This window comes from Zonotrichia leucophrys, chromosome 1A (assembly GCF_028769735.1).
Source record: "Zonotrichia leucophrys gambelii isolate GWCS_2022_RI chromosome 1A, RI_Zleu_2.0, whole genome shotgun sequence".
Lineage (NCBI taxonomy): Eukaryota > Metazoa > Chordata > Aves > Passeriformes > Passerellidae > Zonotrichia > Zonotrichia leucophrys.
In genome coordinates, this window is record NC_088170.1 from 68,651,797 (window position 1) to 68,678,065 (window position 26,269).

At 42.8% G+C, this 26,269-nt stretch overlaps 1 protein-coding gene across 3 annotated transcripts in view; it reads left to right on the top strand.

The window, feature by feature from the left end:
• The window catches only part of PRKCQ (protein kinase C theta), a 57,629-nt gene extending 52,195 nt beyond the window's left edge, over nucleotides 1–5,434 (top strand). For all 3 annotated transcript variants that reach the window (XM_064703068.1, XM_064703066.1, XM_064703067.1), the window contains exons 17-19: nucleotides 2,079–2,267; nucleotides 2,795–2,923; nucleotides 3,540–5,434. In XM_064703068.1, the coding sequence (XP_064559138.1) occupies nucleotides 2,079–2,267; nucleotides 2,795–2,923; nucleotides 3,540–3,695 (474 nt within the window). In that variant the 3' untranslated portion in view covers nucleotides 3,696–5,434. The remainder of the gene's footprint in view (nucleotides 1–2,078; nucleotides 2,268–2,794; nucleotides 2,924–3,539) is intronic.
• Nucleotides 5,435–26,269: the final 20,835 nt, after the last annotated feature.

Below are 26,269 nucleotides of genomic sequence, written 5' to 3' on the forward strand. Positions count from 1 at the left end.
CATCCATGCATCATGTCTGACATTGGTCTGAAATCCATTTATTTACCTTTCCAGATCCCATTTTGTAATTTTCGTGTTTTCATGATGGATATTGGTATTTTCCAAAGAGTTGTCAAAGCCTTTAGGGTTTTTTTTCCCTCTGCTATAATTCATTGGTCCTTCACTGTGCACTAAGGGCTCGAGTCTGGCTGAGGTTACACCACTGCTGGCTCAAGGGTCTCTTCAAATCAATTGGATTTCTATTGCCTAAGAATGGGTGTAAGTGTGCTCTGCAATCAAGCTGCAATTGTCTTTTATTCCACTTCAGTTCGCCTTTATTTAAAAAAAAAAAGCTGTTTTTTGCTCCTAAAAAAAAAAAGAAGCCAAGAGTTGATCCATTATTTGTGATTTTATTTTATAGAAAAGAGAAAAACTGAAATAGCTCAGAGTTTTATTTCTACGCTATGTTTATTTTAGGGATTCAATGAGTGCCTATAAAACATTTTATCTCCAAATTGAAAGCACTTCTGGAGTTCATGGATCATCTCTCCTGCCACAGGCAGGAGCACTGGACTCTCTCAGTATTTCACTGCAGCTGCTGCCACTATAATTTTTTACAGACCCAGCACCTTGGCCACAGCCATGCAAATAAGGGGGGGTTGGGTCAGTAGACAAGCAATTTTTTTTCATTTCAAAAAAATCTGACCAGAAAAAAAGACAGCCTGAAATTAAATTAATGAGTTTATTTTTGTCCCGGAGAATTTCAAACAAAATAAACATTTTTATTTCTGACTGCCATAAAACACTTCAATTTCAATTTCCAGATACTTTAGACTTTTAAAGATAAAGCCTTATAAAAATAATTTCTTTTTTCAGACGGAAAGGTTAGGATGATTTTGTTTGTAAGTGATCCAGAAAAAATATATTAAGGGGTCTTGCTGATTTTTTTTTTTTTTGGCTCTGAGTAGAATTGTATATATTACAGCACATTGTATATATTACAGCTCATTGTATATATTACAAATCTATTTTTTGTCCCTTTGGCATATCTCTTCTGGAGACAGATGGAGTATAGAGCATCCCACTGCAACCAAGATGTGGGCTCAAGAGTAAAGACTGTGGCTCAAAATTAAATTTTCCCCTCTACAGATCTAAAATTCTGCTGAGAATCCAACACACACTCATCATGTGAACCTTTAGATATCTGCAATGTAAAAATCTATATATAAGCAGGTTTTTGAGGCTCTTTGAGAACCGAAGGAGACACACAGGGGTTGTATTTTACAGCAGTAGATATTCAATTAGATGTTTAAAACTGGCTGGATTCCCTTCCTTGGCTATAAAAGGAGCTAGTGATAAGTGGTCCAGCTCTAGATATCTCCACAACAGATACCTAAAAGAAGGTGAGATTAATTTTGCTTCTCCAGAGAGGGAGTTTGAGAACTTGGTGATGGTCCTTTAGACCCTGGGGAGGTCATCATTCCAGCTGGATATCACTTTATAGGTGACACTGCAAGGCACAAACCAAGGCACTGACTGAGGAAAATTCCCATTCCTCCGTCTAAAACCCAGCTGGTCTCAAGAGGACAGACCAGCAACCCCTTTCATGTTTTTCCTCGGGAGGATTTTGCTGGGGTAGAGTCACAGAGTTTCAAGTGACTGACAGTCCTGAACTACCTTTAAGCTGCCACATTTGTAATTTTAAAACTCAGCTTGTGTCACTGGAATCAATCCCAAGATGCTGATTCCTGACCATTTGTCCTCTTGGACTATACAAACCCTTGGAGAGCAGGCTAAAGATGACTTTTTCTCATCTTTTATATTTGAGATCTCTCTGGTAGCCAAGGATTTGTTCAAGTAATGTAAGAATTAAGTGCAGCCTGTTGTCTGTAGTGCCAGGGACTGGTTTAGCACCCAGGTGTGGCTGTGCCTCATTGCTCCAGATTCCCAGTGGCAGAATTCTGGCTCCTGCTGCAGGCAGGGGGAAGCACCTCTGACAGAGCAGCTGTTGCTAGGCCATGGTCTGCCCACCCTCCTGAAGCTGAAAAACTCATGTCAGACATTTTACGTCTGCCTTTGTGGCTCCTCTTTCTGGGCAGATACTGCTGGGGCAGAAGTACAACACCTCTGTGGACTGGTGGTCCTTTGGTGTCCTCCTGTATGAGATGCTCATTGGCCAATCCCCTTTCCATGGCCAAGATGAGGAGGAGCTTTTCCAGTCCATCCGCATGGACAACCCCTTCTACCCTCGCTGGCTGGACAAGGATGCAAAGGACATTTTGGTGAAGGTAAGAGTCGACACCCATCAAATGAAAACCTTTCTGCCAGAATTATTGTTTTGTCTTCAATTTGTTTATCCTTAGCTGTTGTAGAGAGGAACAGATGTAGTTTAGTCATTGTCTTTCCTGTACCACACCTCTCCCATAAGGAGATTTGGGTGTGTTCCTTCTCCTGATATCTCCTCACAGACACCAGCAGAGATCAGTTTATTTGCAGAGCAATCCTTAAGGTTTTAATGAGAAAAACTCATTAACTCCTGGGAAAAATACTTCAAACTAAGGGTTACCTGAGTCTGAGATGTTGAACATCTCTTTTTGGGGCACATGCTGCCACCTTTCTGCCCAAAAACCCTGTACATCTGTCAGGATTAGAGGTAAGAATCATCTAAATATCAATCAGTAAACTTCCTTGTTTAGGAAAAAAAAATCCCAACATTTTCTTGATTATGGCCTCTTCTCTGGATAATTACACATTCCACCCTGCTTTATGCCTGTGTTATCATCAGAGAATTTAACCTATGGGATCAACATTCCAGCTTTTTGTAAGAGAGCCCGAGAGGAGGCTGGGGGCGAGAGGGAACATCCGCCAGCACGCCTTCTTCAGGGAAATCAACTGGGAAGCTTTGGAAGAGAGGAGGATGGAGCCTCCTTTCAAGCCAAGAGTGGTAAGGATGTATCTTCTTTCACTTCCACCCATCTCAGGTCTTCTAAACTGTGCATTTCTGCTGGCTGATCCTCACAGCACTGCTTGGTGGTGGCTGCGAGCCCAGGTCTGTCACACCCACACCTGGGAAACCATAAATTACTCACTGCTTTCCCAGTTACTGCAGCAGGGTAACACCTTCCCTTCACCTCAGAACTGCAGCCCATTCTGAAGGGATTGCCTTTCATTGCACTGCAGAAGGTAAAACAGCTCAGGAACCGTGTTTGGCTACATCAGAATAATCCTGACTATTAATAACAGTCTTGTTAAATTATTAAAGTCCTGTTAATAACAATAATAGAATTTACCTTGACAAGCACATCATATTTTCATTTTACAGTCTTCCACAACTGTTATGCAATTGGTGAGTTCAGTCTGCCATGTTACAAAGCTGTAACATCCCTGCCTGGCAGAATCCCTGGTACACAGGCTCAGTGCCTCCTTTACAATATTTATATTTACTGGCTCCCAACTGAAGGTGGAGCTGAGCCCATAGGAAGGAGCATGATAGGGCCAGTACCATGGTAATAAAGATCTGACTATTAGTGGTTTAACATATTTTTTTCCTTTTCTTGAAGAAATCTCCAAGTGACTGTAGCAACTTCGACAAGGAATTCCTAAATGAAAAACCCAGACTGTCCTGTGCTGACAGAGCACTGATTAACAGCATGGACCAAAATATGTTCAGCAACTTCTCTTTTGTGAACCCTAAAATGGAGAAAATATTTTCCTGAGATCTGCCTTACTGAAGGAATTCTCTGTAATGATTTGAGTAGCACTTTGTCAGCTGAAGACTGTGCATGGTTGTTTTTATCAAGAACCCTCCAGAAAGAAAGCACCTCAGTGAAAGTTTGTACCATGCCTGGAGGCTTCTGACTTTCTCCAGTCCATGGCAGATGCCAGCCCACTCTTCATTGATGATAAAGTTTCTTTGTGGTATCTTTTGGTCTCTCTTCTCTCTCTTCCCAATGTTCTTGAAGTAGAAAGCATTTGAAAATGAGGAGGTGCCAAAACCTGTTCCCCACTACTTGTACACCCACCCAACAGGTTTCTCTGTAAGGAAAAGTGAGTATATTTGAGGTTCTGGTGATGTCAGTGCCCATTTCTGCAACTCTGACCCAGACCCACCTTCTTTTGAAGGAAAAGTGATTTTCTCAAGGCCTGATCAGGGAAGACTCAAGTTGGATGCTTTGGTAACCTCCACTTGTACATGTGCAGAATTGCCAAAGTGTGCACAGCTTTGAAGAAAGAAATTTGCTCCCTACACCCTTTAAAAATGCTGTTCACAGGTGTTAGGATTCAATTTTCCTCCATAGGACGAAGAAACTTTTTTCAGGTGCCCGTTCCACCATCTGCACATCTCAATGGATCATTACCAAAGGGGGTGCCAAGGGGGTACAGAAAACCAGGAGTTTACACTTAGTGCCTGAGCAGGAAGGATGGGAAGTTGCAGAATGTTTCAAGAACCCTGTTGTAAAGCTTTAAGTGTCTTCTGACACACCAGACTCAGGGCAAGATCTCAATGGGGCTTTCTGACATTTTACCCGAAAACCACATGAGAAAAAGGCAACATTTCCTCAAACCATTGTTTAAGCATTGCAAAAGTGGCCTTCCAGTCACAGAATTGGGGTATTTAAGTTTAAAGGTGCTAACTGGTCCTGCAAAGGCTGATTTGCTTATTTCTGTAAATGATGTCCCAGCTCACAGGTCAATGAGCTGCACACAATGGTCACAGGGCAGGAGGCACATCAGGTGAGGGTGGCCCTCACCCCCACCTTGTGACATTTTGCTGTGTGTTCTATCCAGTCTGTGGGAATGTGGGTGGGTTTGAAAAAATGTCTTTTCCATGATCCTTTCATCATGGGATCCTTTTAAATAAAGGTGCACTGTTTTCTGAGGTTGGAGATGCGTGAAACCACTTGTCAGTGAGATACCCAGGAAAAGCTGTGTCAAAATCAAGTCAGAGCCTAAAAAGAAGATTTTGTAACAACTTGGGCTTAGGCAGTCACTCGGGTTGGTGTTGGGATCTATTTGAAGAACATACATTTGGAGCTTTGTTGCATCAGCCTCCAGTCCATGGAGAAGAAAAGCTCTAGCAGGTGAGTTATCCCAAAATCAGGTTCCTTCAGAGGTGCCTTCCTGGTTCTGCTGGTCCAGGCTGTCAATTTGGAGCTCCCAAGGAGATGAAAGCAGCCTTGCAGGCAGTGCTGGGATATCACTGGCAGTGGCTGCAGGCACAGAATCCATCAGGAGCAGGGGCTGAAGTGCCTGAAGTCAACAAGATGAGCAGAACACCCTGAGAAAGGTTTCGGTCCAGTGACTGATGCAATCCTTGTTTGTGCTGTGTGAAATGCAGGAGGGGGCAGCTGTGCTCACAGTTTGTGGAGCTGGTCATCATGTTTCATTAGAACAGTTGACATGAATTTTTTAAATGCCAGTGCTGTTTGTACAGTTTAATAAAATGTTGTGCATAATTGGGAAATGGGCATTGAAGTGATTCAATAGGGACAAAGAACAGAGGTGCTTAGGAAAGCCATTAAAATGGCTTTGTGCTGTCTGGGGAACATTCTCCAGGGGAATTTTGACGCATAAATACACAGTAGCAGCAAGCACTTGAACAACTACTACTCCACAGGGCAACATCTAAACCAAGGATTTGGTGCTGTGCAAAGGTACCCAGGAAGAGTGTGAAATGTTCCTTTCCACCACCAGAAGGTGACACAGCTCTCAATGGGGCCTGGTATCTCTGAGGGGTTGCAGAGGAGATGTGCAGAGGTATTTAATAAACGAGGGTGACTTAGGACATGTTCCTTTGACACCCAAATGAGGGTGAGCCAAGTCACGTGAGGGCCTGAGTGTGTCCATGACTCTGGTGGAGTCTGGCCAGCCTCATCCAGACTAGAAACTGCATTTCTAAGCATTTGAAGACTGGCAGTATCCCTGGAGGAGTTTTAGGGATGTTCCCTTTGCAGTGGCACAGCATTTTGGTCTTGACACCAATGCAGGACCACCCAAGAGCACAGACCAAGGGAGGAGGGTGCTGGCTCACCTCTTGTGGTTAAGTCACTGAAGAGAAACAGGTTTTAACACCTCTCTGATCAGAAGGAGGGCTCTTTGCACTCCAGCTGTGGTCCCATAGAACCACAAGCATGACTTGTGAAGGAGCTGCTTGAGTAACTGCTAGAGCAGGCACAGCACGAGGATTAGTATGAAGCTTTTGATGCAAACCACAAGAAGCAGCACCTGCTTCTGTCTGTGAGGCACCTTCAGCTTGCAAACCCCACAAACCCACTGAAGATGGGGGCAGGGAGAGGGGGGAGGTGGGTACAGTGCACCACAAACGTGCTCACCGTGTCCCAGCTGTGCCTGGGGGTGTGAAGAGTGACGTGGGAAGCAGCAAACGCTTTCCTGTGGTGACAGTGATTGAGAGATATCAGCCTGGGAGGGCTGAAAGCACCCACACAGAAATGAGCCCAGGTACCCACAGAGATGCTCCTCTGCCTTAGCTGAACCTGGCACCTCCATTTCCACCTTATTTCTCTTTTTTTCTCTCCCCTCCTCCATGAAATATTCATTTTATGGCATAGTAGATTGTCACAGGTATGTTTTATGAAAAATCCTTTCCTTAGGATTTTTCCTCCTGAGAAGCTGAGAAGCCTCAGGAACAAAATGTAAACAATGATTATCTGCTGCTGTGGAATGCAACAGGTGGATCTGTGATTGGTCTCATGTGGTTGTTTCTAATTAATGTCCAATCACAGTCAGCTGGCTCGGACTCTCTGTCCGACATACAAGCTTTTGTTATCGTTCCTTCTTTTTCTATTCTTAGCATAGCTAGCCTTCTGATGAAATCCTTTCTTCTATTCTTTTAGTATAGTTTTAATATAATATATATCATAAAATAATAAATCAGCCTTCTGAAACATGGAGTCAGATCCTCATCTCTTCCCTCATCCTCGGACCCCTGTGAACACGGTCGCAGTAGATGGGGCTTGACAGGTTTGGTTGTTTGTTTGCTGAAGGCTCCATCCTGTTCTGGAGCCCTGTGGGATCACAGCACTGCTGCAGGACCAGGGCACCAGCAAACATCAGGGCCTGACCTCCAGCACCACCTGCTTCAGCTCAGGTTTTGGGAGTCCCCAGTGCTCCTTTCTCAGTCTTGCTGCCTTGCCTGGTGGATGTATGGATTCCTACTTGTTGGCATCCAGCAAATCAGGATGAGTGGGAGTCACCTGTCAATGACAGCCCTGATTTCAGCACTCCTGCAAAGACTTCCAAGAGGAGCTGGGTTGGTCTCACAGCTCCTCAGCATTCAGAAGAGAAAACCAAGCTCTGTCCTGCACCCACCACGCTCTTTGCAGCCTGTGCTGAAAGGAAAGACAGCTTTTGCCCAGTTGCTCCAAGACACTCTTGCAGTACAAAGGTGTCACCAGAATTCCCTGTCTGACAACACAACTCCAAAGAGGAGGTCCTGGCAGATGAAATGCTCCTCCCTGTGTAATTGTATTTATACCTTGAACATGTAAAGCCCACAATAGAGATCCCAACTGAGACCTCACTCCAGGGATACCACATCACCTGCAGCCACCAGATCACCATCAGAGTGTGGCTCAAAGTGTGTCTTGTGGTGTGAAGCCAGCAGAGGTCTCAGTGCAGAGCTCAGGAAGCTTTTATACCTTCCTTGCTTACACAGAAATTTTATCTCTGCTCCATCACAGCACAAGCAGAGCTGGTGAAATACAGGAAGTAAATGTATTTTTAGCTCCTCTGTAACTGGCACTGGGTGCAGCCCAGACTGTACCTGCTGTAATGGGGTCCATTCCACTGTTGGTAACAGGAAATTTGGAGTCCTTTATCTTCTACATCATCTCAATATTTATGTACACAAAGATAGAATTGGAAAATAGATGAGATGTGAAACAAAGGAAAAAACAGCATCAAGTTGTGGAAGGTGAAGCTAGCACAGAAAAGGCAAGTAAGGAAGAAAAGATGGATACAGGTTGGTGTAATGTTATGTAACACTTCCCTTCATCCACTGGTTTCAATTAGAACTCTGCTGTTTTCCTTCAAAGCCATCAGTGCCATCCTAGAGTTGCTTTTGTAGCCAAAGCATGGAACTTTTGGAGATTTTAGAGGATGGGACAGCCTGAGACCAGAATGGCTCTGATCTGGCCTCCCAGACAGCACAAAGCTGCCTCTCCTGCTCTGACATCTCCCCTAAAAATCCAAATATTTCTGCTTTGAATCTGGATTCAGGTCCCAATTCAAGTGTTTTAATTAGGCTGTCTATAGCAGAGTTTAATGCAGTTTAACTGCTTGCTTTTAGTCAGGTAGCACCTCTGAGACACCCTGGGTTATCCTGGAGGACTTTTCCTGAATATTGGTCTGCCCTACAACCTGTGACTTACCCCACAGCCGAATTTCCCCCAAATACCCCCAACAGCCATGGAGACACCTCTCTGTGAGCAGAGTCAGGCCTGGAGTTCACCCTCCAGCAGGCACCTGCACTCAACCAGTCAAGTCTTGTCAGAAGAAACATCAAAAATTAGTTATCAACATGTTTTCTGCATTGGCTAAAGAAATTTCATAAAGAAAATCCTCCATCTTCATAAAGGGGGACCAGAGGGCACTGCATTTCCATTTTCACTGCCAAGCATGTTCCCTGCTCCCATAATAAAGCAGTGATAATGAGAGAGACACTAAACTCAGTAGTTATGGTGTTTTGAGAACTGTCTTTGGTCTTGAAGGGAAACACTTTTAAGCTGAAAGAAGGTAGGTTTAGATCAGATATTAAGAATTTATTTTTTTTTACTCACTCAGTAATGAGGCCCTGGCACAGAGTGCCCAGAGAACCTGTGGCTTCCCCAGGATCCCTGGAAGTGCCCATGGCCAGGCTGGATGGGGCTTGGAGCACCCTGGGACAGTGGAAGGTGTTCCTGCCCATGGCAGGGAGTGGAATGAGATGGGCTTTAAGGTCCTTTCCAAGCCAAACCATTCTGTGATTCCATCACAGGGGGTGCTCAGTTACAATTAAGCTCAAGGGCATCAGCCCCTTCTCATTCTGCATTTTCACATGTTGAATTAAAAAAAAAAAAACAACCTTAATCTCTGTTCCAAGAATTAACTGGATTCTGCCTGTCTGGGACCCGGCAATCTCCCAACTCATGCTGCTCCTCTGCCTAAACAGAAACCTGCCAGTGCACAGCAGCTGGGGAGGTGAATCATTATTTTAATAATCACCTAGAGGAAAACATGCTGCTTGAGTGGAGAGAAAATAAAAATTAAGTATCACATTTAATTTATGATGTGGCCTTTTATTTTAAAGGAACATAAACTGAAAATATTCAGACATCAAAGGAAGAATCTCAGCTTTCACTTCTAAATTCTATTTTATTATTGCTGTTAGCCTCCCAGTAGCAAAGGAAATGAGTTCTTTGGTAATCATTTCCATTTAATTTTCAGCTCCCTTCTGTTGATAGCATCATGTGTAACCTTTTTTCTAACAGTTACTTTAAATTGTGTATTTTGATATTCCATTCAGCTGGTGGAGAAAGGAAAATCTGTTCTAAAAAAGCCATTTTATCTCTGCTGTACATAAGCTCAGCAGGATAATGTGATATCTCAGTGAGCATATTTATTTTAAGTTATTGGTATTTTCCACCAGGGTGAAATTGTTCAAGATATAACCTCTCATTGCCTCCCCTCTTCCTGCCCAAAAAATGTCATGGGGCCAAAGCAGTGGAGAAAAAGGAACAAAATAACAATGCTCATTGAAAAGGAACAATAATCCACCCAGCAAATCAACTCAGTTCTGGTCATTCTGGGCAGGATGAAAAGAGTGAAAAAACCTGAGAAAATGGGGGAAATGGAGCACACAATCATCATAGGGATAATAAATCCCTAGGCACAGTTTTTGAGTAGTGAGGGAGAGGTCAGCAGTGCCACCTTTCTCATAAAGATGTTAAAGCTCAATAATGTGATTTGGGTCTTCAGGAGATGCAGTGACACTGGAATTCAGATGGGAAGAGGAATGCTGGTTTTCCTTTGTGCTGGGCTGTGTCTACACCAAATCTCAGACTTGCTTCTTTCTCTTTGGGTGTACTGAAAAGAAAGGAATAAATAGAAAGCCTCCACAAAAGACCACAGCAGCTTTGGCTGAAAAACAGCCAAAAGCAGGGCTTGAACCTTCTGAAATGAGGACTAAGTGCCTTAATATTCCAATTAAATTCCTTGTTGAAAATCAGCAACACTTTCACAGACTTATGTGGAATAACCACTGAAGAGAGGCAGCTGTAATAGCTCAAACCACTGCTTTTAGCAGCAGATTTACCTTGCAGCACTTCCCATGTTCCAAATGGAGGGTCTCCAATGGAGGTCTGGGGAGCTGTGATGTGGTTCTTTATCAGCACAGGAGCAGATGGCAGATTAAGACCTCACACTTCCAAAGTCTTGCAAAATGTTATGTCTAGACATAGCTGAGAAGGTGACAAGGAAAATTCAAGGCTGGGGCTGCAGGGGGCCACAGCAGGAGAAAATGTTCAGGTTTTTTTCTTGGTATAAGGAAATAATAAAGACTGGCTGCTGTGGAGTCACTCTCTGAAAAACACAATTCTTACTCACCATCAGTGCTCAGCCAAACACTGACACTGCAGTGGTGAAGCTATGACCAAGCACTTCATTTTCAGAAGAAATAAGTCAGCCCTGCACTGGAGGCAGCTTTCCACCATGACTTAGCACAGGTGTAGCTCAGTGTCCCTGGCACAATTCCTGATTTACACCAGGGAATCAGCCCTAAACATCTGCCTGTTCATTTGATTAGAGATTTGGGATTAACCCTGTGCTTCTTCTGCTGCTACAGAGGAGAGGTCTGGAAAGTGTTTTTATTTGAGTGTGGCTCTGCAAATGACATAATGTTTGATAAGGATCCCTTTTCTTCACAGTCTGTAGACCTGAGCTGGATTTTGAGTTTGGAATCTATTTTCCATGATAGGACATGATATTTTCTTCATCTGACTTTAGCTCTAGGGATCATGGACTCAGAGGATTGTTTAGACTGAAGAGGACCTCTAATTCCATGGATTCCAGCCATTAATCCAACACGGCCAGGTGCCCCAAGGGTCCAGCTCAACAGGACAGGGAGTTTCCCCACACAATCAGCAGAGGCACATGGAGAGGGAGGCTGATCCCATCCCAGAAAGGGGATTAACAAAAAATTCCAACAAAACACCCTCTAGCTGCCTGTAAGGACTGAGCCAGTATTGTGTCTGTGACACATCTGCAGCCCAGGTGGCATTAAAGTTCTGTAGAAATCTGTGATTTACACCTGTACTAGAGTGTGTGGAGTGTGGGTGTTGGTACCTGACTGAGCACAACCTCAGCTGCCTCTACAGTCACTGAGGACTAATTATTACTGTCAGAGAAACTTATAACCCTCTTACAGCCTGCCCATGGAGTGCTGGGGGTTTATTGCCTTGATGGCAAGCACCAAAAATGCTGTGAAGTGTTGGAATCAGAAATGTAGGGAATTTTTAGAACTTTGGGCCTGTAAACCGAAGCTTAGAATTAAACACAGGATTTAATCTGAGACTTTGGAAAAGTTTCCAAACTAAAGTACTAGAAGAAGAATTTATAGTTTAAAGCAGAGACATGTTAAGAAGAAGGAAGTTTAGAGTTTTAGAGTTTAAGATATAGTAAAAATAAAACTAATTACAAAGATAAGATGTTTAGAATACAGTACTGCAAGTTTGTGTATCATAACATGATTGACTAAGAAAATTTAAACTGTAATATGAATCTGTAAAACAAAATACCTAAGGATTGGATCAAAAACATAAATATCCTTATTGGCAGTGTTTCATTAGTCAATAAATCCTTAGAAGGTCTTATAACTAAGGGTCTTGTAATCTTCTGAACTATATAGTAAAGATGTGAACCAAACTCACACTTCCTGTCTGTGCAGAAGATAAGAAAAACAAATCACATCTCTAACTCATTCAAAATTCTTTCACACACCCCTATAATGAAGTAAACCCAGGTGTGATCTCTGTGATATCCTGGCTAAGTTCCTGGTGATAATGCCAACAGGCTGAAGATATTTCCATGATCTCTCTCTTCCTAGACTTGCCATCTCCAAAAAAGGAGAAATCAGCCCATTCTGAAAAAACATTCAGTGTTATTACTCCAGATTTACACCACTGTAAAACATTCCAGGTATCTCCTGAGTCCCTGACAATGGCAAGGCAGCAAAGGGCTGAGCTCTCTTCCCTTTGGATCAACCCACTGCTCCTCTGCACCCTTCTGCATGTGCAGATGTTCATCTTTCTCTCACCTTTCAGCTCACTGGGGGGGATTTCATCTCTCCAGAATTATTTCAGAAGTCACTTTGTGCCAGTCGTGCACACTGAAATGCCTGGATGAAGCCTCTGGGTCTGTTCCAAGGCAAAATAAAGAAAAATTCAGAAGTCTCAACAAATTAACTTGAAATAAAATTTACTCAAGTAGCTTTAATGAATATCAAAATATCCTTCCTGTGAGGGAAAGAAACCACTTTTACCTACTTTGAATCCTAGCATCTCCCTTCAATGGTTTCAGCAATGTCCTTAGCAAGTTGAGGGCTTGGATCCACAATTCCTGCATGTCTGGCCATCTTTGGACACGGTGATTTAGCTCATCTCATCTCTTTTTCTCTCATCCACTCACTGTGTTTAAATTATTCCTTCCTTTTGACTCATTCAGCAGAGAACTGAAATTTGCTGATGTCAGGATCTCGGAACAGATGGGAGAGCAGTATTGATTAGGCAGTTGAGAGCAGGACATAAATAGCTTGTTAAAAGTAAATAATAATAGTTTAAATGCTGTGTACAAACCTTTGTAAAACCTAGTGAAGCAAATCGAATAATCTTTCCAGAAATCCATCTGAGTTTTTTAGCAAGGTGATGAAATTCAAGAGCCTTTTTCAATTCCTTATGTTAGTGCTGATGTAAGAGCTGATTGAATCAACAGTCTGGAACTGCCAGAGATGAGCCTGCCTTCAGCATCCCAGCCAAATGAGATGTTTGCAGCTGATGTGTAAAAGGGAAAAGAGAATTGATGAGGGGGAGAGAGCAGGAGGACAGGAGCTGCAGAGTGTGAGCCAGTTTTGTTAGCAGTGGGGAGGGAAATTTATTTTTCATCATAAATTCAGAGTCTGGGCCCAAACTCACGGCTGTGTGTGACATCCAAATTGGGGTCTAAGGCAGGGAAGGGTATAAAGCCATAGAGGAGATGTATCCTCATTGATTTTGGTTCAGGTTTGATTTGTACAAAGTCCTTCAAAACTGAGAGCTTTGTGAAGCCCGTGCTTAAAATCCATCTGTTCCTCCATCCACAAACCACACAGTACCCAGCTGGTTGTGACTCCCAGTTATCATGGTAGATATAAAAAACAAATTAAAATTCTAAGGTTATGTATCAAAGATCTGGAGAAAGAAAATTCATTCTGAGCTTGGGCTGCTATTTTCCCTCAGATAAATGCCATGTTTTCCTGATCCATGTCTCTGCTGATCAATCAGAATCTGGACAAAGTCTGCAGCAGAGACTGAGTCACTTCAGAAGTGTTCAGAATTATAATAATAGTTCAAGATGAGGGACAGGATGTTAAAAAAAAAAAAAAAGAGGGGAAAAAGAAAGAGAAAAATAATTCCTTCAAGTTATTTGCTAGAGAGAAAAGATGATTTTCCCGTGGACCCATTGCCTGTTGCTGTCACATTGACCTATTTCAGCCAAGAAAGTGCACAAGAACATGGTGGCAGGAACACTGATGGCAGGGCTGGCCCCTGAAATGCTGGAGATGCCTCCTCTGGAAGGACATTGCTTCCCTCAAGTGTTCATCATTGCTTTTGCAGAAGGAAATGCTGGAAACTCGCTGCCTTCATCCCCTGAGCCCTGAATTTCACCCACGATGGGTTGGGCACCATGAAGGGGGTCCCTGCTCCCTTCCAACCCTGGGGCAACGGGCCAGGAGGAAACTCTCTCCTTTGCACCTAGGAATTGTTTAAAGTTTCCAGTGACTGATTTCAGAAAAACGGAAATGCTCTGTGTTGGAACCCAGGACATTCCTCTGGCTGCCCTGGAGGACTCGAGACCCTTGGCACAAAGTCAAAAACACCTGTGCCTTTGATTTTAGCCCATGGAAACAATTACCAACTTTGTGTGAGGAGTTACAAGCCATAACAGTTTGAGTAGAATGATAGTGAATTTACCATAGGGTAGAAACGTAGAATTTCGGAGTTTTTAGAATGGGGGTTCAAGAAGAAGAAGGAGAAAGACAGAATACGCTCAGATTCCTCCATCTTGCTTCTTGAACCCCCATTCTAAAAACTCCAAAATTCTCCAAATTTTTCACCCTGTGATAAATTATCATTCTATCCAAATTTTTGTGGCTTGTAACTCCTCACACAAAGTTGGTAATTGTTTCCATGGGCTAAAATCAAAGGTACAGATGTTTGTGACTCTGTACCAAGGTCTCTGAGCCCCCTGCCAGGGTCTTGAGTCCTCCAGGGCAGCCAGAGGAATATTCTGGGTTCTGACAGCCCTGAACAGATTCTGTTGGGATGTTTTCAGATGAAATTTCTTATAGATTCAAGGTGCTGTGGAAAGATTCCCATTTAAAGAAAAAAGTGAGAGATCTCAACGACTTTTAAAGCAGATTCCACTTCTCAATGTAGAGATAAATTAAATATCTGGCCCCAGGACTTTCAGCAGAAGTGACAGCCTAGGAATTTGAGATATGGGCACACTGAAATACACAGCTCTGCAGGGAAGCAAAATTTCTTACACAGCCTCATAACCAAAAAGACAAATCAATTAAAGATTTTGCAACAGCTACATGCAATGAATAATTAACTTGTGAAAATCACTGCTGAAGGATAATGTGGAGTTTAACAGCACATCAAATGTTTTAGTAATATTGGATGAAAACATGTGAGGAATAGGAAAAGAATAAAAAGAGAAACTCACAGCTGGGTCAGATCAATAGAACTCATGGTGCACAATCATCTCCCCAACCATGGTGAGAAGTCCTTGTGCAGGGAAATCTAAGAAAAAAAGAGATCCTCCCAATTTTCCCTCTCTTTCAGCTCCAAACTTAATGTAAAGAAGGAATAAAATACCAACAGAAAAAATAATTTTGTGGCAATGGCAATACAGAAGAGATTTGGATATAATCCCATTTTCCATTTAGCAAAGGGCAAATATTACCTCTGCACACCTCCTTTCCTATGAAAAAGAGATTACCAGTCTTCCTTAAATAGCAGGTGTGCTAATATAGAGCCAGAGCACTTTGGAGATTATCTGCTGATACGATTATGAAAAACAGATATTAGATAAAAAGACCAATAAAGGAAAAGTTGTTTGTGTTACTCCTGATTCACATGAAGAAAAGAAAATTCCCACAGTGAAGAATTTTCCTGATGAGCAGAAGGTGGCTGTGTAACAACATTAAGGCATCACAGCAACATTAAAGAGAATTGCTGCTATAAACAAGTTATTTGATATATTGAGAATGTTTTGTTTGCCTTAATTATTCACAAACAGGTGGTATTTTAACTAATTTGTTCTCTGCTCAAAATAGTTGGTTTAAGCATATTTTTGTCTCTCTGATAGCACATCAGCAGTGTTCTCATTAGTTCTTCCTGGTTATTTGTGTCACTGTTGGATATTAAATCACACATCAGAAATTATGATTTTGCCACTGCAGCATCAGCTGCCTCTCAAAAATAAAAAAAAGAGGAAAAACATCCTTTCCTTTTTTTATTTTTTTTTGTTGGCAAATTATCTGCAAAAAGCTTAGCATTGTTTGAATAATAAAAAAAGCTTTTACAGATGGCCGCAAAAGTGTTTGAAATGAGAGTATTCTCATGAATATTTATTCTCACCAATTCTCCTGACAACTTAACTTTCTGCAGACATTCTTACAAGTAAACATTCAGGCTCCAAAAAGCAAATAAAAAGCTTTTGCACATAAACAGAAGAAAACTCACAGATCCTTTATTTTGCAGCGGTACCTTGAAATCTCACCCAGAAGAAAAGCCCTCTTGTGTTCAGTTCCGTAGAGGCACAGATGAGAAATTTCCTCCTTAGTGGAGAGTTTGGTCTAAATGCACATAAAAGAAAAAGGATCCAATACTGTCCTCATTTTCTAGACATGGAGCTGATGCTGACCACAGAGGAGACTTCTCCTAAATTAGACAGCAAATAGAAAAAAAGTCACAAAATTGCCCTCTGCTCTCCCTGAATACCCAGCCTTGCATGAGGTTTAGTTCTAGGTGTTTTTTGCCAGGCAGTGATTTAGGGGTTTTTTAGTGGGCGGATTTTTGGTCTTTCACTGTCTGATAAGTCCAAACAATGTACAACCCCTATAAAGGGTTCCCTATGTAAAATCTAAGAGTCATGTTGGAAAGGAAGACCTGAAGACCATTTTGTTCCACCCCTTGCCATGGGCAGAGATGCCTTCCACCAGCCTAGGTTGCACCAAGTCCCATCCAGCCTGGCCTTGGGCACTTCCAGGGATCCAGGGGCAGCCACAGCTTCTCTGAAGCAGCTGTGCCAGGGCCTGCCCACCCTCACAATAATGAATTTCTTTCTAATATCCAATGTAAACCACTCTCTTTTAGTTTAAAGCCATTCCCTATGTCCTGTCCCTCCATGCTTTGTCCCAAGTCCCTCTCCAGCTCTCCTGAAGCCCCTTTAGGCCCTGGAAAGGGCTCTGAGGTCTGTCTGGAGCCTTCTCTTGTCAAGGTGAGCACTTCCAGCTCTCCCAGCTTGGCTCCAGCCCTTGGAGCATCTCATGACTTCCTCTGGACTCACTCCAAGAGCTCCATGTCCTTCCTGTGCTGGGGGCTCCAGAGCTGGCAGCAGCACTGAGGATGGGGTCTCAGCAGGGCAGAGGGACAGAATCCTCTCCCACGACCTGCTGGTCACCCAGGATGTGTTTGAGATGAAGCCCAGGATGTGTTTGAGCTTTCAGGCTGTGAATGCACCTTGCCCAGGCATTCTGAGTTTCTCATCATCCAACATCACAATAATTCAGCCTCCTGCTGGGTGCAGGTTTGCCCCTGAGCAGGCTACAGGGTTCAGATAGCTCAGTCCTTTATGGGGACAGACTGCCCGAGAACCCAAGCTCTCAGCTGCTGGCAACCTTAGCAAGCTTAAGGGATATCAGCTCTTTTAGTGATTATCAGCTCTCAGTGATTCCAGCTCTTAGCTTGCAGGGTGCCTAGGCAGGCAGACTCAGGGTGAGAGAGGAGAAGACTGAGAAGGCCGTTCTGATGTTCCACAGCGATGTCTTTATTGATTCTTCTGTGAAGAGTTCCAGCGACAGCTCTTCTGCCAAACTGGGCTAAAACAGCCCTTTATATAGGGTACAGGAGGATCAGAAATGGTCCAGTAGCAGGGGTTAAGGAGAAGTGATCTATGGGCTTACAGAGAGATAAGCAGGGGTCCAAAGGCAGAAGACAGGGGCTCGCCATGACTTGGCATTTCCTATCTTTAGGCCTCTGCCCTCCACAGGGCCCTAGCAGGCCCATGGCCTGCTACACCCTGAGTCCGCCACCTCAGGCCTGCTCTTAATCCTGTGTTTGTGCTTGGGATTGCCTCCACCCAGGTGCAGGATCTTGCACTTGGCCTTTTTGAGCTTCACCAGTGCTGAAGATTGCAATGCAAGATGTTTTCCATTACCATCTGTATGGCAGATTATCTTTGTCAAGTGGGCAGTTTGCTTTATCTCCCTCTTTGAGTGACCACATTCACACCTCCCTCAGGAGGGGACATCTGCTGATAGCAGCTATTGAATATCACTGCAGGACTGCTAAGAACTATAACATCTCATTGGGAGATGTGAGTCCAGAGGGAGGAGCCAAGCATTGCTACATGGATATAATCCAGAGGTTTTGAGACACCAGCACGGCTTCTCCACTGGATTTCCCAGAAGAACAGCAGCTGTCTCTTCTCCCACTGGATCTTCTGAGGAAGAATACATCCTTCTCTACAGATCCCCCTTGCTCCAACAGAACCACCCCTGACACTGCAGGAGGGCTGCAGCCACAATTCCAATGGGACTGCTGCCAACACCCTGACCCACAGGGTGTCAGGTTGGGTTCTGACTCTGTCAGTGTTGTTCTAGTGTACTGCATTGTTTATTTTATTCTTTCTTTTGTTTTTTTTTTCTTTTCCCTATTAAAGAACTGTTATTTCCTGCTCCCATATTTTTTGCCTGAGAGCCCCTTAATTTAAAATGTATAGCAATTTGGAGGGGTGGGGAGGGTTTACATTCTCCATTTCAGGGGAGGTTCCTGCCTTCCTTAGCAGACTCCTGTCTTTCCAAACCAAGACAACCAGGTTTGCAGAGACCCACCTCTGCAGCCTGTCCTGGATAACATCCCCCAAACAAGCACTTTGTAGTTGGTGTCAGTACACTCCACATCCTAGGAGAGGCAAGAGCTGCAATTATCCACTTTAATGAGCAGGGGCTCTTTTGCCTCAGCCAAATTCCATGTCCACTGCAGGATTTTTGAAACAAAGGCAGAATCCTTTCATGGACTGCCACAGTGAGCAGCATTTGAATGGCACAGCAGCACAGATGCAAGGCACAGAGGCTGGAGCTATGGAGGGTGACAGTGAAAAACGCCAATCACTTGTTTTTAAAACTTTAAAAGTTTAATAGTAATAAAATGGTTATAAAAATAGTAATATAATTAGAGTAACAAAAATTTTGGACAATTAGAATTTAGGACAATATGAGACAATAGAAACAAAGAGTTATGGATGTCCGGGTACCTTTTTCTGGGCAAAATAAACCAAAAAAAGAAACCACATTAACAGAGGATTAACCCTTAAAAACAATAACCTGTTGCATATTCATACACCTCATATATGATGCATAAATTCCATTCAAACACAGGATTCTGTCTGGGCAGTGTCAGCTTCTTCCTCTTAATCCTGAGCTGAGCAAGGCAGGAAGAAGTGCATTTCTCCTGATATTGGAGCAATAAATTATTTTTCTCTGAAAGATTCAAGTGTCCTATGGTTGCTATCTCAGTGTGAGTCCTCTCTTTAACAACAGTATCTTACACAGCATAGTTTCTATTATAACACTATGTTATAACCCAAAACTATATTTAACACACTACTTAAGAAAATTAACACAGCATAACTTTCTAACATAACACATATAATATTAATTTAAATATTTGCAAAAAGCCAATCATAAAATACACATTTTTCACGGTGATGTGTTCAGCTGGGATGCTTTTCCCCACATGGTTCTTTTACAGGAGTTGAATCACTGGAGATTATGCCTGGCTGAACGGAAACAGTATATTCTGTGGTGTTTAAAGATGCCACACTCATCGCAGAGCTTTTGCAAACCAGTGAGTCAGCAGGAGGAACACAATGCTGGTTCCAGCTATTAGGCAGTTATTTAAAACAAAACAAACAGAAAAAAAAAAGAAAAAAAAAAAAAAGCCAGCCACTTGTGAATTCAACAGATGCAGTGAATTCCCTGCTTTGCAAAGGCTAAAGTGTTTGCACAGAGGAAAGGGACACTTTTATTAACATAAAGGTCACTGCAGTTCAATTCTTCCTTTGAATGAGTTATTCAGTATTTCCTTTTAATCTCGTTAAATGTGGATGTCTGTAAACAAATTCTGAAGATGCAGAGAAAATCAGACTAGCAAAAAGCATGTGCAGCGATGGGAAAGAAACAGAGCTGACAACTTTTGGGTGCACAAGGAGCACAGACAGATTTTAGCTCAATGGAGGAATCACAAGTGAGAGCTCAAAATGCCATTTTGACTTCAACCCTTCTCATACGTGTCCTGCCTTCCCCATGCATGGATGGCTTGTTGCAGATGTGTTTCCAGCAGTGCTTAGAGAATGGAAGGGCCTGTGATCCACAAAACCCATCACAAAACCCATCTAGATATCCAGGCTCCCAGGTAAAATAGGATTAAATTTACTCAAAATGGGATTAGACAGCCCAAGTTCTCCTAAATCCATGTGTTCTGTGTTTCCTAGTGGCGTTTCAAAGCCTTCAGAGATGCTGTCTACTTAGAAAGACTGGCTTCATGTAACTAGGTATAATTTCAATATCAGCTGTAACTAACTGCTTCATGTTTTCAGAATATTGAGATGCTTAACTTCCTTTAAGAAACAGGAAACCTGAAGCCACCACAGATGACCTGGCACAATGTAATCACATCAAGCTCTCTGGCACAGATCTACTCTCTCCCTCTCTGTACATCTATGAAATCTCAGAATAGATTTGGATGGACTCTCCAGACATAACTGGAATTTAAGAAATAACGTTTTTCACTTTTCGATGCATGGTAATTAATATATGCAAAGACAGAAGCTCCAGATCTGTGCATCCAGCATCTGGATGTTGGAGCTCTGGAACTAGCTAAAAATCAAAATAGAGGAAAGGAAAAAAAAATCACAGCATCTTCTGATTAAGAATTTTCTGTTCTCAGACTTTTAGTTTTCACCAACTCATTTGTCAGTCACAGCTATTTGAGGAGTGCTTTGAGCAGCCATCTCATCACTGATCTTTGTAGCTTATTCTTTTGCAACATATGTATTTATTTGCATTTAATGAGCCTGCTTGGGTGGTGGTCTCACTGCAAATATTCCCTTTGTTTGCTGGTTCTGGTTCTAAAACACTCTTCACTTTTAGGCAGCTCTATTTAGCCAAAATCTGGAACTAGCATCTCTTCTGCTTAAAGGGAACACTGTATTTCCAGGAATAACTACATGCTTTGTTTTCATCTAATGAATTCCTGGTGTTTAGTTACTAAAGCCCGTGGGTTTTATTTGCAGCCCTGCCTGAGCGCAGAGATAAATCTAAATCCAAGACTCATGGCCCCTGTAAGCTTCTCCTGGTGGATAGTGATTTAGGCTTGGTACTTTGATCTATGGATTTTGTCTCTCCTGAATTGGTTCTCCTCAGATTGAGAACAGGGTGAAATAAATTTTTAAAAAGTATAAAACAAGCTAAAATTGCACAGATTTGCTCATTGCTAGTCTGAGCTTGTTAACAAAGGAAGGTATTGCAGAAAACTTATGAACTTTTAAGTGCTTGCGTGCCAGAGAAATGTCCTATTTTCTCAGAACTCCTCTTCCTTGTAACTACAACTTATTCCCATGGCAATGGCACCAGCCTTTTTTTTTTTTAGTTCACAGAATTTTTTTTTCTCTGAAACAGAAAACCACATTGCAAGTTGATTGCCCTTGTGTATGCTTGAGTCAGATTCAAAAATAAAGAACAGGCAAGTTCAGACCCAAACAATGGCTTGAAAGAAGGCTCTCCAAGACAGAGCTGGCTCATAACCAACCAATTTCCAGTCACATTTCAGAGAAAGATTTCAAGGAGACTGCTCTCAACCATATTTGGTGCTACTGTACTGGCTCTAAATTGTTCTCTCCTTAAACCCTTTGCATAGAAAAGGACATCTGTTGTCACCTTTTTCTCCTCAAATTGCTCTGTGTCAGTGCTTTCCTGACAAAGGAAAGGAGGAATAACAGCAGCCAGGAGAGGGGTGGAACTCTGACTCAGGATAGCAGCCTGATCCTGAGCCTAACTTCAATCACCTGGATAATGACCTTTCTCACAAAGTTTAACACTAACTAGGTCAACATGGCTATTTAATACCTCCAGGAAGTGATTATGGCCACCTAAACCACAAGTCTAACAGATTCTGCCATCCTCTACAGTCAAGAGGAAAACTCAATTAAAGTTCAAGCACCTGAGCTGAATTTAGGACATAACCCAGAATTAAGAAGCAGACTTCATGTAATGCAGTGCACCTCTAAAAATACCACCCCAGACACTACATTGAAACCAATTTCAATAAAGAAAATATTTCAGTCTTCACTTTCCTCCTCTTTTTCTAGTTAAATAAGACTTATCAATCCTGTTCTCTGATTTCTTCTTTGCTTGTCTTTTTTCATTGTGCTCCATTCAGCTTCTGGATCTACTGAGAACAAAGTTAATAAGCAGAAAAAGGAGAGTGCCTACAAGGAAAGTCACCATAATCAGGGCCCTTCCTGCCACCCTGAGGTCGCAGACAACAACCTGCTAATCTCCATCAATTGCAACTCTTTCAGGTCTAATCAAAACTGACTTTTGAATTATTGCTCTTTGACCCATGCTAAGTTTTCGATGGTTGAAGTTATCTGGAAGAACCTTAGCCAGCAAGAGTTTGGTTTTTTGTTTGGTTTTTTTTTAATCATTCTATTAATTGAACCATTGCAGTCCAGGTTCTTGTGCAATTTCTTGCTATGGACACAACCAGACAGCTATTATTAAAATGTGCCCCTTCATGGCAATTGAAGGACCATCTTAGTATTGCCAGATTACTCCATGTTTCTGCTTTTCATCCATCAGAGCCTCAAAGGTTCACAGAATCCTGAAGGGGAAGAGAAGATCTTCCCTGAATGAAGCTGATCCTTTCCAAACTGCTCTAAAGTGGAGAACAGTAGGAGCTCACAGAGCCAGTAATGGCCAGTAATTTAAAATAGCTTCTTTTCCTCTTTTCCCTGTTTTTGCAATCAGCAGATGGAGATTCCCCTTCAGACTTGAATCCCAGCTGATGGTCAGACATTGCCCAATTCCCTTGAATTCTCCCACAAGCAATGCTTCCCTATCACAAACTCAGTCTGACTCTAAGTTTGGACCACATTAATTGGGATCAGATGCCCTGGAGTTGAAAATAGCTCTAAGACCATGACCTTCTGCTGGAGCTTTTTAGCAAAGATTTTTCCTGAGAAAACGAGGAATTGAAGAAGATATTTTATAGCTCTGGGTGACCAAGCCTGCTGATTTGTGTCCATCCTTGAGAGACTGTGAGCCCCATCAAGGTCACTCACAGCATTTTTATTGTGCCCACCTGGGTGAGAGATGCACTTAGAGCACATTTCCAGCATGCCTGTTTGATTCTTGTAAATTTGAAATCTGCTCTCCAAATGAGTTGCTTTAATTAGCTGTTTGAGTGGAGTTTTCTGCCAGCAAACTCATTTGCTAAAATATGCATAGAAGGTAAATGCAGAAGAATATCTACCAGTTGTGAGCGTGTCTAGAAATTAGAGTGAATATCCACTGCACTGATTTGACAGTAATTGCTATGATGCATTAAATCTGGGCCATTTTTATGCCTGGAACCATGATTCCTGAAGTTGTCTGAGTCTGTTCTATACATCCACTTCACTTGTACAGCTGCTGATTCCAGTTGGGGTCGGGTATGAAAGGAAGTCATTTTTATCTGACAGCCATTTGTTGGCAACAATAAAATCAGCTGGCAATCACAGCTCATTTCCTGCTGCTGAGAGGCCTCACCAATAATTCCCAACCCTCGCACAATTCCCTGCAGAGAAGCCTCAGGATGGATGAGCAAAGCTGGTCTCAGATCCACAGGATGGGAATTGTGCAGCATCCCAGGCCCCCTCTGAGCTCAGAGGGAGCAAAAGCTGCCACCCCTGCTCAGGGCAACAGAACAGGGCGCTCACACCTCCCTGAACTGTTTGCTATTAAATTGTTGGACTCAGTGGGGTCTTGTTTAGCCTAAATGATCCTAGGATTCCATTATGATGCACTCAGGGAGGGCAAAAATTGACTTTTTTCTCTCTGAACCTCCTATGTGCAGCCTGTGCATGAGCTGCATGGCTGGGAAATGGCTGGGAAATATGACAGCTTATATCTTTCCAAACTCTTTAACCCTCTCCTTGAGGTGCCTGTGCCATGAAACACAGTGCCCAAACCCTGAGCCGGGAAAGGGAAAGGGAAAGGGAAAGGGAAAGGGAAAGGGAAAGGGAAAGGGAGACTTTTCCAAAAGTTCTCCAGCTGCACTATCTTTTCCCACACTGATGTGGCTTGGTGGGCAGCAGGGCAGGCAGTGCCAGTGCCAAACCTTCTTCTTGCTCATGGTGTTTATTTGCATTTTTCCTGTCCCTGTATAAACCTCTCCTCTCCTCTCCTGTTTTCTATCTGGATTATAAAATTCCATCTTTCTAGTGCACTGGGGTTAAAACTGTTCAAAGTAATCAGTGAAATAAATGAGCCAGGGGATGCTCCCATGTACTGGGGTCACCTTGAATGTCATGGCTTGACTCTGTGGCACTGACCCAGCAGCCGGAGCAAGGCTGTGAGCAAACTGCCAGATGGAAATGGTCCCTGGACTGGACTAATTGCCAAATGTGGGAATGGTTTGGAGGTTACTTAGTAGAAATAAGCCAAATTTGTGCCAGGAATGTTCTAATATTTCACAAACATTGGCAGTGGCCAATAATATCTCCAGCATCTTTGACCAGTTTTATCTGCATAATTATACACAGGGTATATACCTGTACTGGTGTGCTTGTGTCCAGGGACACCTGGTCCACAGAGGGAATTCCTAATTATCCCTAAAAGCAGGTCACATAAATGAGTAAATTATGATTAATCTCATCCCTCCTGCAGAGCCATGGTCTCTGATCTCACAGTTTTCCCAAAGAGCAATTGTGACACAAGCGTATTTTGCAACCAGCAGCAAATCTGTCACTGCTTCAAATCTGGCCAAATGTCACATGGTTTCTCTTGCAAATGTCTAGTGCAGGTCTGGGTCAAAAACTGGGCACTGAGGTGACAGTGTGGTAGGAATTACACAGAATGACAAATATAAATGTTGCTGTGAGCAACTTTTTTGTACATGTAGGTTGACTGGGCAAGATTTAATCTCACAGTGCCCTGCTTTTTGAAAAGAGGCCAAAACTGTCTTTAAAAGTTTCAAGGGCCTTTTCTGGGAGGGAATTGCTGGTTTGATTTAATAACACAATAATCAAGTCCAGATATAGCCCATCAGACTAGATAGTGCAAATCTCCTTGCACTGAAACTTTACAGGGTGAGAAAAAGAATCAGATATCTGTTTTTAAAGGGTGGTTGTAGGGATTTACCAGACCATTTATGATAGAAATGAGCACAAAACTGAAGCACCTCCTGGGATATGAGTGCCACACAGCTTTAATCAACTATGATGTGTGAAAAAAAAAAAAAATTACTACCTGGAGACCCTGGGTGGGACAGAGATGGAGCCTGGCCTAGACTTTATGCCCCTGTCTTGTGTTGATCCAGTGTTTGCCAATAGTTATTATTTTCCTCAGGAAAACTGCCAAAGAGATTGAGAATCTGTAGCATGTTCAGTGAAGAAAGCCTCTGTCCCTTCTCCAGAAGTGAACACAAGATGGTGCTGCCATCCACCAATTGCCAGCCTTGCTTGTAACCTTACACAGCTTCTGATCCTTGGGATGTTTAAAATGAGAGTTATTAGAAATGCCTGAGCATGCTCATGTAGAAATTAGGGCTTCCCCGCCACAAATGTGGTGGGATCAATAACTCAAGTGAAGTACATCTAAACCCAGCACATGACTCAAATTACATCAGAGAAGATTAAGACTGGATATTAGAAAAAATTCCTTCACTGAAAGGCTTGCCAAGCATTGGAATGGGTTGCTCAGGACAGTGGTGGAGTCACCACCCCTGAAGGATTTAAAAGATGTGTAGATGTAGCTCTTAGGGACATGGATTAGTGTCAGGCTTGGCAGTGCTGCATTAATGGTTGGATTCAATGACATTAGACATCTCTTCCAAACTAAATGTTGCTCTGACTCTGTGAAAATCCTCATTAGTCCAGGCAGAAAGTGCCAGATGGCAAATGCAACACGAGCTGAGCAAAAAACTAGCAACAAAAAAATGCACTCTCCAGGATTATGCTGTAACCAAATTCAGAGCTGCTGTGTCTGCAGTGTTCCCATCCCAGTCAGCATTTGGGAAAGACTTCTCAGTCCACTGTGGATGCAATGCAAATTCCCAGCTCTTTGCCCTTCTCTAAGGAAAAGCTCTGACTGATGTGTGTGAGGCTTGAGCCACTGGACCAGACTGAGCCAACATCAAAAGGAACGAGCTTGAGGAAAAGAAGCATCAACTACCAGGGAGCTAGAGCAGATGGCAACTCACTGCTCCCAGAATCACATGGTTATATGAGGCTCACTCTGAAAAAGATGTGCCAGACTAGCAAATTTTAATGAAAATGAGGAAACCAATTCCTCACAACATCAAAATCCTTCCTCTCTTGGCTCCTGAGCTGAGCCCTGCACGTGACTGAGACATTTATGAATCACATTTCTGCTCATGGCTCTTGCACAGGGCCTTTTGTGCCCAGTGACTTTGTGTCCCCTTCATTAGAGCCTCTCACAGAGATTCTTCTTCCACCCAGCCCCATGCTTGCAAAATCCTTGGGCATG